The sequence below is a fragment of the Cydia pomonella genome, chromosome 6 (genome assembly GCF_033807575.1).
Source record: "Cydia pomonella isolate Wapato2018A chromosome 6, ilCydPomo1, whole genome shotgun sequence".
In the NCBI taxonomy this organism is placed as follows: Eukaryota; Metazoa; Arthropoda; class Insecta; order Lepidoptera; family Tortricidae; genus Cydia; species Cydia pomonella.
In genome coordinates, this window is record NC_084708.1 from 10,894,262 (window position 1) to 10,907,800 (window position 13,539).

Here is a 13,539-nt window from a genome sequence, read left to right on the forward strand (position 1 = left end):
TAAACGTGGTAATAAATACTGTAATACATTTTTAAGTTTAAACCAATATGTAAGTTATTAATTTACATGGTTTTTTTTATCTTTAAATAGTAAACATATGTGCCTAAATGATAAATACGTAATGAAAATATGACGTTTATGACAATGACACTTAAGCTTCAAATGTACACATGACCGCAATAAAATATTTAATTTTTTGTTCAAAGAGCCATGGAGCGCAACATGCTTGGGGTGAAAAGGATTAACCGGATCCGAAACACTACGTTGCACACCAAAACAGGCATCGTCGACGTTGGGGTCAAAACTGCCAGGCTAAAGTGAGACTACAGGCCATGTACGACGTATGCACCCACAGAGGTGGGCTAAACTAGCCACGGAGTGGGTGCCACAACGTAAACGCCGGCATGGTCGGCCTAAGAGGAGATGGCGGGACGACCTGGACGCATTTATCAACAACTGGACGGATGCTGCAGTTCATCGGGATGATTGGAAGTCTAGGGGGGAGGCCTTTGCCCAGCAGTAGGACACTTTATAGGCTCTTAAAAAAAATATTGTATTAATTTAATAGCTGTTTGAAATATTTTTACACAATTTTTAATTGCGGCTGAACGTCGGATAAGTCTATGCCTTTGATGCCTAACCTATCAAAGAATGACAATATGGCGGACGAATGTTTGAAATGTCACCGTATTTAAGAATTATTTTACTTGAAATATAGTTTTTTCTTCGCAAGTGTGATGAAAAACATTGTGTGTAACTCCGGAGGTAAGATATATTGTCAATAAGCCTGCGGCTGTCGTGAATATATAGAAAAATAGAATATATACTCTCGTATGATATTTCAATTACCCCACAATGTACTATTCACACATGTATAAGTCCAAATGACACACTAAGACAAACAATTATTACCTAATTTGATTCAGGCTTGTTGTTGGCGCGTTTATGAATAAGGTGGTTAGGAATATTTGCTCTTAATCTGAAGTGTACTGTAAAGGGATACGGGCTATCTGCGGTGGGGAATGTAAATGCTCGAGGTAGATTTCTGATAATATTTAATTCTATTTTTCTTCAAATAGTAATACCACAAATATCGACTACCATGAATGATTGCCGCTTTCCCAATCAATCGCCTGCAGATCTTTATTCCTTCAGCAGGGCGATAGTTCTGAATTCAAATGATCGTTGCCAGTTATCTACCACGAGACCGTGAAAGTTTCCAACCTTCACAGTACCTATTAAAGTGTGAGAAACAAAATGGTCTTTAAAATATAAAATACATCAGGTGGACTTGTCTTTTTCTACAGACCCAAGATACCGATTTCAGAGATACATCTACTGCGGCAAATAGACTAGTTTTTCGCAGCATGCCAAACTAAAAGTGGACAGGCAACTGTATCACTGTAAAATCACTTTCATTATATATATATTATATATATATTTTATATATATATATATATATATATATATATATATATATATATATATATATATATATATTTGTATTTATATCGACCTCAAAATCTATTTTATTGTAATCAAAGCAAATCCAATAAACTTGGTCGTTTTCGTGTTGAGTTTAGAGACTTTTAAGTTTAATGACATAAAAGTCACCAAATTAGTACAAATAGCACGCCGTAACGAAATTAATTACACAGCAATTGACAACATTTCAAAATTTTCAATATCCCTAAATCGAAAACCATTTCGGGAGGGGCTCCTGTAGATTACAAAAAAATATATAAATTTTATATATTTTTTACGAATTTTTGCATTCAAAATCTCTAAAAATATTTAAAACGGAAATGACGTCACCCAGCTCCTTCAGTTCTGCCACTACAAGCAAAAAAATGACTTCCGATTGGGTTGACATTGTCATTGTCATTGAAAACGGGATGAAAACCATCGTTTGACTTGAGTTTTGACGTTTGTGACACTTGTTAATTTGTGATTTTATTTTTAACGTTTGAGATTATGTCACTCGCACTGTTGTCTATGCTCAAACGTAAATTAATTCAACGTTTTTTCCAGTGTATGAAACAGATCCGTGACGTCACGATTCTCACAAATGACGTTTGTTACATACGCCCTTTTGTTTCAAGTAACAAAATAAATAGATTTTATGACCAAAATATAGGACTTACGCAAAATAAAAAAAATACGGGTACCTTAAATTAGTGCGTTCTTTCGATGTAGACAATAAAAAGTAGCACTTAAAAATTTGAAATGTTGTCAATTTATTAAGAATGCTGGCGCTAGGTCTTTACATACAATTAATTAAATAGTAGGTACTTTTATTGGTTTCAAATCTTGATTAACGTAATTATCGATCAATTATTTTCAATAAAGAAGCTGCGAAAATGTAGTCATCCTAGGTAACTGACCAATCGTAATCCTTAAAGGGAAAGGGGACGACCGCTTCACCATACAAACGTAGTCCGCAATTTCCTCCCTGAATATTAAAATTAAAGAAAATAATTTTTATACAAACATTTGTATAGAAAGGTCGCTCCGATATTTGAGCTAGACACCGCTATGCGCGTATTAGAGCGACATCCCGCTCGCACGTCGGAGCGACGTGCAAATCGGTGGTCAATTAAGAGTACGGCAGAAAGAACGTTAATATCAGGCTTACTACACGCAAGTTGTGCTTGAAAGAATGCGGGCAAGGTATTAGGAAAAGACTAAAAGAAAGTTGCTGCTGCCGGCGCCGACTATATTTTACTTACCTTATAGACAGATACAGCGGCGGCATCAACACCGCAGCAAGAATGTCTCAAGCTTCAGCTGTAGCCATCCGAATGTTACCTTAACCCACTGATAAGCAAACTAGACAATAGCCATAAGTCCGAATTCAACAAGAAATATATAATGTTGGTAAATATTGTGAAAATTAAACTTATTGACCGAGCAAATCCTCTTTCTTTCTTACTTTTTAACAACGAAATAGGAGAAAGAAAGCAATTAGACCACATTTTCAGTTAAAAAATAATGTCAAATGTGAAGGATACATTTTTTTTCTTTTTACATATTGTTCGTATCATCTACACACAGATTTGTCAAATCTAACCTTTAATGACATGACATTACAAGTCAAGGCACGCGTCGTCGTGAATGATACGATCGATAGTAACGTATTTGACAGTGTCGTGTCAGCTTTTAGTGGAAAAAACATAATGCTACATTTACACGATTGCCAAGACTTGGCAAACGTCTACAAGCTCCAAGCCTGTACAAACGCTTGAATGCCATTTAGACGTTTGTAAGTGCGTTGTTGTATTCCGGACAGGCAAATACGGTACACGTGGACGTCGAAGTTGGTTCGGTAGTTTTGGTTATTGCGTTCGATTCGCGCTATCGTGTAAATACATCGCAAGCGCTTGAGGCATACTTCTATGATCTGTGTTCAAAAACCGACATATGTGCCGATAGATGATAAGCTGCTCAATTCGAACTTTAAGATACGTCAATTGTTAGGTCTAGATACGATATGGATCGGATATATCAGTGTCATAAATGACGTTTCTTCAAACAAAAACGTCACTTTTGACCCAGACATATCCGATCCATTAGGGTTAAGATGGTTAGCTCTATCATTTGTCACCATGCCTGTCACGTTCTAACAAGTATGTAAGCGAGAAAGTGACAAGCATAGTGACAAGTGATAAAAATGGAACCATAATGCCGCCGCATATTTATGTATGAATGTCACTTTATTGCACATAAACAGGTTAACATAAAACAGACAAAACAAAACCAAAAAAAATGTTATGTACAAAGGCGAACTTATCCCTAAAAGGGATCTCTTCCAACTAACATTTGAGAAAATATCCGATATATATTATTTGCCATATCGTATATAAACTACCTAATATTTGACGTATCTTAAAATTCAAATAGGTCCGAACCTCTTGAAAGATTCACATGCTTGTCGAGACTTTCCAAGCGTAGACATTTAGAATAATGTTGAATAAATCCTTATTTATGAGTCTTGTACTTGTAGGTATTCGAAAAATAAATAATGTCATATTGTCAATTTTAGTTGTCACTTATATCAAAATGAATAGAATTTTATCTTCTTTAGTTAAAAATACAATAGCACATGTTTTCAAACGTTCACTCCGCGTAACAAAAATTGTATCAAGCGATGGCAAGGGGAATGATCCATGTAAAAGTAAGGATCCATGCGCGGAGAAAGATGTAAGCAGCGATAAGGTGCAGTTAGAGAAAGGCTTTGCTTTGCAGCCCATCGATGTCAAAGCTTGGACCCTTAGAAAACATGACAACGTAGCCAGGCAAAGGCTTTATGAATTTGGTTTATACGTTGCTGCATGTTTGCCGAAATTTGTTCAAAAGATTCAAATGACTCATACAGATGAACTTGAAATCCTTGTTGCTCCCGAAGGTCTGTTATGTGTCTTGAGCTTCATGGCTCATCACCAAAATGCTTGTTTTGCTCAGTGTGCATTAGTTACTGCTGTGGATGTTCCTTCGCGTGTGTATAGATTTGAAGTCGCTTACATTCTCCGAAGCTTCAGATTTGCAACAAAGGCGACAGTTAAAACTTACACAGACGAATTGACGCCTCTACACTCCGCGTATGAATTATGGCACGGCATTAATTGGTATGAAAGAGAAACATACGACATGTTCGGCATTATTTTTACGCATCACCCGGACTTGAGAAGACTTCTAACCGACTATGGGTTTACAGGACACCCGTTGCGAAAAGATTTTCCCCAGGTAGGGTATACAGAGGTTCGTTACGATGACGAATTGAAGAAGATCGTTTATGAACCGGTGGAGTTTGCCCAAGAGTATAGAAGTTTCCAGCTGCAGTCGCCTTGGACTTATTACAGAGAATTTCACGAGGGCTACAACTGTCCACCTGCTCCACCTAAAAAAGTCTAAACAATATAATTCATATATATATATATATATATATATATATATTATAGTGTCGAAGCTTCGTGTTGTTTGTTTAAAAATAAATTGGTATCCTTTTTATTTTAAAGTTTATTATTAAGTTTAAGTAGTTTAAGACAAAGTTTCTTGAATAACCTGCCGTACCGTAAAACTGGGGTCTAAAATTTCCGTTCGTTTTTATAATTATAAAAAACTTATCTTTCGAATTTACTCTTTTTATCATAGTATCCTTATAAATTGCACATTTTGAAATTAGACTAAACTAATAAAAATAAAATACACACATAAAACTTAAATGCGAGAATAGCCCTTAAGATTGGTCTCCCAGATCAGCCCCCTGCGAACTGTAACCATAAAGACATAGGTAACATTCTCCCGAGGAATAGGCCAGACCTAGCACGGATGACTTACTTAGTCGTTACTTTATTGGACTTAAAAAATATTTAAAATTAATATAATACCTAACGGTATTATACCTGCTTCCAAGTAATAAGTGTCTAAATCGCTAACTAAACAGAGTTCCTAATATTTTTTTATTTTCTGCGAGCATCAACATTATCATACATAGACACACATACCTACACACAAATTAAAAGTCTAAAAACTATAACCCTATTTTTTCTAAATTAATTTTTAACAAGCAAAAACGTCTGCGAACGATGCTATTAAGCTTAGAATAAATTTAAAAGTGGAAAAATTACTGTCTTGGGCTACCAGACAGAGGCCGTGAGTTCAAGTCTCACCCAAGACAGTAATTTTTCCACTTTTAAACCTTGTTTTTTATTATAGTTAATTTAAAGGGTGCATTCCTGATGTTAAATTAAGATACTTTCTCTAAGACACCGGTATCCAAATTAACTCAATTTTGGAGATAATCAACAATTTATTTTTACATGCATAGGCTTCTAAAAGCATGTGTATTTGCCTTAGTTCGTGTTTACATATTCATTAGTGTTTAGTATGAGTTCATACATTTACTATAGTCAAGTGCTATCTTGGACGATCGATATTATGATATTGATAATTTTCAATTGTTTGGTTGACTTAACTATGATGTCGATGTTACAATAACGCTATATTCCTAAAAAAAATTAAAATTTAATTATGTCCTTTAGTATCCTTAAATGTACTTAATCATACCCGTCAGTCAGTCATAAATTAACGAAGAAAAAAAAACTCCGTGTATAATCACCTCTTTTTTGCAATTCGGTTAAATATTAAGCTCATGTGCCACCCGAAACGTGAAGCTAATTGATTGACTCTTCCTTCATTAAAATTGCCTCAACTAAACACTACATCACACAAATACTTGTCAGTTTGATAAATTCTGTATCGATTTTAAGACTACGTCTTAATTGAGTAAGTATTATTTTCATTTATTTATTTCTATCAATCTGCACTAACATAATGATTGGATAGTATCTACAGGATGTAACATAAAAACAAGAATAGTAGGGGTCCGTTTATTTGCTATCGTCTTCTGGTTAGGAAAAAGTTGAAGCAAAATTGTTTTGACGCGAATTTTTTTTTCTAGGCAGCAGGTCGTTCTAGTCGGCAAACCCTCCATACAAAATCCAAAAAATGTTTCGCGTCAATTTTTTTTGTTCTTTTTCACAATCAGAACACGATTCCAAAGATGGCCTTAAACGGATCCCCACTATTTTTGTTACACCTTTATATATAATATCTGAATTTATTACTTTAGCTGTAACATATATATTTGAAAGATACCAATAAGACAATCAATGATGTAAAACGCTTTACTAAAGCTTTGTTAGGGCATCGTAATCAAAAGAAGTCATTTAGGAGCATACATACGTAGCCGGAGATAGCCGCCATTGCCGTGAGCGGCCAGATGACGGTCTTTCTAACGCCTCAATTAATAACTTCGGAAATTAGCGGCAAGTGGCTAATTATTCTATCTCCAGTTCATTAAGTTAGTTGCCTCATAAATAGCCTGGGTCAGGGAAATTATATTTCGATGCCTCATTATACCAGCGGGAATTATTAGACAAATTTTTTCGATAAACGACGTAGTAGTGCATAACAAAAAGAAGAATAATGTAGTTCATTCAAAGATGTACAAAGTGATTAAGTCCCTTTATAAGACAAGGTGTGTTACAATTTTTTGAGAGTTATATTGCACTCAGTGAATTTATATTTGTACACTATTGTTACATTCGTTTAACAGGTGGTGTTAAAAATCCGCAGCAATCTCGGCCGAATTTCACCTTCCCATAAAAACGGAGTGTCGTTCTCATTTTAAAACAATGTGTTGGATTGTAATAACGAATGAAACTTTGCACATACAATGAGATGAGGTGTATTTATCTATGCCTGTAATTACTTTATATAGCTCCAGCTTATAAAATAAACGAAATAGAACAAAACAAGTTTTGTATGTAATTTTTAATTCGCTGTATTTTTTTTACTTTGGTATCTGAGGTTTCTGTACTTCGAATGGAAAAAACGGAACCCTTAGAGGATCACTTTGTCCGTCCGTCCACCCGTCTGTCCGTCCGTCCATCTATCTGTCTGTCAACCTTTTATCTCCGGAACACGTGGAGGTATCAAGTTGAAATTAAAATCAAACTCAAGTCTACAGCTCCTTGAAGCTGTGATAAAATCAAAGTTCTAAGTTAACGTAAAAAATATATATGGCTGTTTATGCCGCAAAACAACGTAGGCATATTCTCCTGCATTTAATTTCCATTGTCTATATACAGATACACACACTAGTTTCATATACTAATGTTGTCAGTTTTTACGTTTACCTAATTACAAATAAATATGACGGTTTTACTTAACCATTTGTTTGTACGAGTAATATATATCTACTCGTATATGAACATTTTACGATTAGTAATAAGAAATTAATTTATAGCTAATAGGTTTATATTTAGATTTATACGTTTTTAAATATTTTATTGCGTATAATGAGTAATAAAAATATTTCTTACATATAGGCGTATACAAGCATAATATGTATGATAAAAAATTTAATTTTAAATATACATTGGTAATTATCACTGGATAAAATTGAATAATAGGTATAACAAGCTAAAACAGGTAATCTAAATGTTTATAATTATTTTAACTGTTACGAAAACGAAGTAATTCACAAAATAAACAAAAAAAATCTTCATATGACGATATTTCTTCTAAATACTTTACTTTATTTATTGACTTGATACTGTGACCATTTATAGAGTCAGAAAACGATAGGCTGCCTTTACACCTGTAAGTTACTTTCGTAATATTTAATGTAACTTACTTACGGTTGCATTTACACTTAAAATAAACTTACAGTAAAAAATGCTTACGCAAATTTTGTGACTTTAAACTTGCATAAATTATTACACGCCCATTTAGATATGCTTACTAAATCAATAATAAAAATGTATACTCATAGTCGCCACGTACAAGCCGCTGCTGCATATATAATTTAATACAATATAAGGCGAAAGCAAAAGAATGCTGAAAGAAAATGCTGGCTGGGTAGCCAAGGTTTTGGCTAGAAAAAAGAATAGCACGAGGTGCGTTTGAAAATCTTTTGAAGGAGTTGAGAGTGGAAGACCGAGCCCAATTTTTCAATTTTATAAGAATGAATGCTACAAGTTTTGAATATAATTAGGAAAAAGTTGCACCAATCATTAAAAAACACGATACACATTTTCGACAGGCAATTTCACCACCTTTTGTGTAGTCCCACAGTATGAGACGTGCTTCAAAAGCGGTAATTAAAGTTTCTACCTCCTCTGGTGACCAGGTTTTGTTTTATTTTTGTCTAGAGGACATTGTTTTGATGTAAGTTCTCAACTTATCAATTTAGTTCGATAATCTGTGAGTCGCTTCCGTAAAGAAACACGAACGTGTTTAGACTTGTAATTTCCCAATTTACAAAAGCAGTAAAAAATTATAGTAAGCTACTTACAACAAGTGTTTACACTTGAAAATTTTTCGTAAGTCGCTTACGTAAACGACTTATGTAAGTAAAACTTACAGGTGTAAAGGCGGCCTAAGTTGGAAGCGATTTTGATAACCCAACCTGTGCATGTGTTAAGTAAACGTCATAATTTCATAGAAGTTTGACGTTTCAAATAACACTTGCATTGGCTGGGCTGCCAAAATTGCTGCCAACTTATCTTGATTTGACTCTAGTAGTCTAGGCCTGGCAAGTGACAATACTAAGCATAGAATTTTTTTGGGAAAAAAATGTAAAAAGTTTCAACGACAGGTCGCGTATTCTTTTGTAATACAGGTGATTCATTTGATCTGGATTTGTTATGGATATATGATCTGTCAGTGTCCAAATTGACGTTTCTAGTTGAATTAATGTCTTTTTTGACATTGACTGATCACGGCCACAACAAATTAAGATCAAAATAACCTGTTATTACAACCAGAATATCCTTCTGATTCAGTTCTTTGTTTAGCAAGAGGGCAAAGTTGTTGTTTAACCATTCATGCCTAAATTCTTAACCCGAGCACGAGAAAGATTATAAAATTGTGGAATCTTTAGCACTGCTAGAGTTTTAAGGTACGAGGGTTAAACCAACTTTGCTACCGAGTGAAACTATTTTTTTTTTTCACCTTATGAACGCGAGGAAAAACTAACAACCCGAATCAAATCCAAATGAAAGCTATTAGATATATATCATTCAAAATCATTGTTTAAAAGTCATTCCTAAATTCAGCCAACACGAGGAAACAACCTAAAATTTGCATAAAAATAACTTTGCCACTTTTAAGGATAAAATGTAAATTTCACGTCAGTTTTTGTAGAATAAATAGTCTTTACGAAGTAATGTGGTGAATAAAAAATTGTACCTTCAACGAGTTATGTGATATTTACCTTCTACTGAATGACTTTCTATGTGCAAGTCTTTAATATAAAAATATTGTACATGTAAGTTATTAAATATATACCATTCAAAAAGTTATGAAGAACTGTCATAAAATTAAATTGCACATATTCAGCTAACGCATTTCAATATTTAATAAATACATAATTGCTTTTCTTGTATATTCTTTAATAAAACAATAACAAAGGTTTTATACGATATTCATTTGTTTATTAAAATTACATATAAAATCGATTTACGTAGATACATTAACAGTACCTCACACACAACACAAAAAATACTTTAAAGCAAATTAATAATTCGCATTGCCTCCACGGGTTCTTCTTACAGCTTCCAGGCCATTAGGTCATTAAGTTTCTTATGTGATGTTGCGGGATATCGTTCCATTCTTCCACTAACACATGTTTCAGGTCTCTAAGTGTAGCTGGGGCGCGGTTTCGATTTCTTACACGCCTTCTAAGCTCGTCCCATACATGTTCAATCAAAGCAAAAGTAAAACAAGCGCGATTAGTTTCATACAAATACCACTGTCAATTTTCAATGACCCTTATTATTTGACCGTGAGTGTACATAATTTGTAGGTACCTAAATCTACTACTATTAATTATGTAGTTTCGTAGATTGATTTCCCCTGTATTCGATATCATTGAGATTTTAATTAAATTGCATATAACAGGAATAAGGTAGAGCTACCTTTTAATTTACGCATTCTATGTTTTGTTCATCATTGTGAATTGTTATCATGTACCTACCTCACATCAAAGTATTTTAATACATATACAGGAAACCTTCTGTGCTTATTTTTATAACGAGTTTCACATAAATTCAGTGACAATCGACATAAAAATTTCCATTGTGCACCAACTTACAGAAATCCTCAAGTTTCTTAAGACTGTTTCCATTGGCTTCATATCCACGATCCAGCTGCGTAAGAATAACGGCGGAGCGGAGGTCTGAATGAACAATCGCCGTCAGTGTGTGGCGTGCTCGGGTCGCGCGCCGCCGTGCCCACGCTCCTGCGGGACCGAACTTATCACGCGCAAACTTTGCTGTGGGGATTAAATATTAACTGGCATGGATAGTTTGAAAATGGAATGAGGTAAGTGTTTGTTAGCGTTATTTTGTTTTGTTTATTTTTACTTTGAATTGTTGTCCTATATTTTTTTATTATCTTATACAAAAAAATATTATATTAGGTTTATGTAATAGGTAAACGTAAGTTTACCTAGCATAGATAATTGTAATTTATATATATTTTATTCACATCTAATATTAACTTGTTATCCTAATAGTTATAGATATTTTTGTTTTTATTTATCGTTAACATTTCACATTTTAAATTATTTTCATTTTCATGTTAGAGGTAATTTCTTTTCTAACAGCCGGTCCCATGCAAATTAAATTTTCTTTATCTTTTTCTAAATATATTTTTAAAACAAATATTTAGAATTTAACAAATACTGAAAACCAAACTTAGCGAAAATACCTATATAGCCGTGACTAACGACGCGCAGCTTGTCATTATTTTCCCTTTTTCTCAAACCCAAGCGGCAAATTCTTCAGTAATTAGCGTCATACCATTCTTCCCAAAGCCGTGAGTGGCCGCCGAACTAATAGACGTACAAATATCAGTTCCGGAAACTTTAACTTAGTTAACTGGAGTTTAACACGTTCGCCGTTAAATGAAACGCGTTTCGTTAAAGTTCGCCTACACTGCAGGAGACCTGCCACTGCCAAAAAACAATACGAGAGGCAGATTGAAAGTTTTTTGAATAGAAGAAACTGTGGTAATTAGGCGGTTACCCTTTATTTTAATGATTGATTTTCAGCTGATCAGGTGTATACATTTTCCTAAAGCTCATAGCGATTTTTTACCTCAGAGGTTTTGTATGAAATCATGAGATACCCTTTGAGATTAAGGCCTTTTTTATGCATAAAATATTCATGTACTTAGGTTTTTTTACTGGTTTCATAGGAATACTGTTTGATGACAATGATGATGAATTGATGAAAAACTGCAATGTAAACTTTTGATGTCGCTGTGGAATGACATGATTATCTATGAAATTCAAAATTCAAAATTCAAAAATTTATTCTGCAAGTAGGCCTCAAGGGCTCTTTTACAAGTCAATACAACATTTATAGAAACATCATATAGTGACATGAAAAATACATAACAACATTTATAAATACAACAGCCAATACCTGGGTAAACATTACATTATAATAATCTTAAAATAAATAATTAATGCAATACAATAGAGATGTATAGTCTCTATGGTTAAAAACACATTAAATCTGGAGATGTAAAAGGTCCCCAATGTCAGAGTACTAATACTAATAAAATTTGGAGGTGTAAAGTCTCTCCAAGTGTCAAAATAAAATTTATACTAAATAAATAAACCGCGTCTGGACTGTTAAACTAGCAGTCTCATAAACTAATGCTACATTCTGTACATAACTAGTATGTACCAAGTCAAGTATATTATACAATATGACAGAGACGTATAGTCTCCACGGTTAATACATTAAGTTTGGAGATGTATAAGGTCCCCACGGTCTGAGAAAAATAATAATACACAATAATAAGATTTGGAGGTGTAAAGGTTCTCCAAATGTCAAAGAATAAAAAAAATAAAAAATTGTATGAAATACATATTTCACGTCAAGAGACTGTTAAGCTAACAATCTTAAAACTAGTTCTACAGAATACATAACTACTATGTATTTAATATATCAATGTCATCATCAAAATAACTAAAACATAACAAACATTAATACATAAGGTTGAACAGCTAGAAACAACAGCGCCATATGCCTCTCCGGGACACTGCACGCAAAACTATTACAGCTTTTGAGACTGGATACTTGGCCATGATATATGATCATTCATTATAGAATTACAAAAGCGATTAAATTTGAAATTTTAATTGTAAAGGGTGACTCACGCTAGATCGGGCCGGGGCCGGGCCGGAGCGTCCGACACATCATTTTCTATGACGGCTGATCGGTGATCACGTGGTCCTTTCCACAGAAAATGAAGCGCCGGAAGCTCTGGCCCGGCCCCGGCCCGGTCTAGCGTGAGTCATCCTTTAACATTCGTACGAGAAGTAGGTTCAGTATAAAATTAGAAGCTTTATAACTGAAGACTATCTTAAGGCGCTCTTATAGACAGATTTTAGGTTTTTGAGGGGGTGAAGCAGACGAAGTGGTAAAGCAGGCAGGCGGGCGCCCCGCGCGCCGCGCTCGCAGCAAGTCTACGTCCTTATTCTGACGCCATCCGTATTCTGGTTTGTTAGTTCTGGGATCTTTTCCGGAAATTTATATTGATTATGATTTAAACTTAATGAAATTAAAAATTTGATAATTATATATAATACCGCGGCAAATTGAGAACCTACTAAAATGATACCAAATCGTTTTGTGTCGAAATAATATTACTTACTAATTCAGACAAAAGTTACAACTGTCTGCTTTAAATCATATATAGATACCTATTCAAAACTTAGTTGACCTTAAAAATGCAATAGAAGTCAATTTCGGGCAAGTAGTGAAAAAAGGAAGAATACTAGCAAAGCTAAGTAATTTGTGGAAGTGAACGTAAAAAGGTAGCATGTTTTTGCTGGTATTGAGATAACTGAAAACATAAGCATAATAATAAAAAGTGTGTTTTAGTGAATAACGCCTTTTTGATGGCTATGTCGCCAGTCGCCACTTTGGGACCTAGTCTAGACTACCTTCTTGACAG

At 34.2% G+C, this 13,539-nt stretch overlaps 2 protein-coding genes across 2 annotated transcripts in view; both read left to right on the top strand.

The window, feature by feature from the left end:
- The first annotated feature begins 3,906 nt into the window (after positions 1–3,906).
- Positions 3,907–4,939, top strand: LOC133518930 (NADH dehydrogenase [ubiquinone] iron-sulfur protein 3, mitochondrial-like). Its single transcript, XM_061852723.1, has one exon. It carries the CDS (start codon positions 3,964–3,966, stop codon positions 4,909–4,911), a length of 948 nt encoding a protein of 315 aa, XP_061708707.1. The 5' UTR covers positions 3,907–3,963; the 3' UTR covers positions 4,912–4,939.
- A 5,581-nt stretch (positions 4,940–10,520) lies between these two features.
- The window catches only part of LOC133518931 (lachesin-like), a 33,379-nt gene continuing 30,360 nt past the window's right edge, over positions 10,521–13,539 (top strand). Inside the window, exon 1 of the mRNA XM_061852725.1 lies at positions 10,521–10,890. The gene's annotated coding sequence lies outside the window, so the exon portion shown is untranslated. The remainder of the gene's footprint in view (positions 10,891–13,539) is intronic.

Excerpts from the sequence above, each read along its gene's own strand:
- LOC133518930 (XM_061852723.1), top strand. The coding sequence starts at position 3,964 with ATGTTGAATAAATCCTTATTTATGAGTCTTGTACTTGTAGGTATTCGA.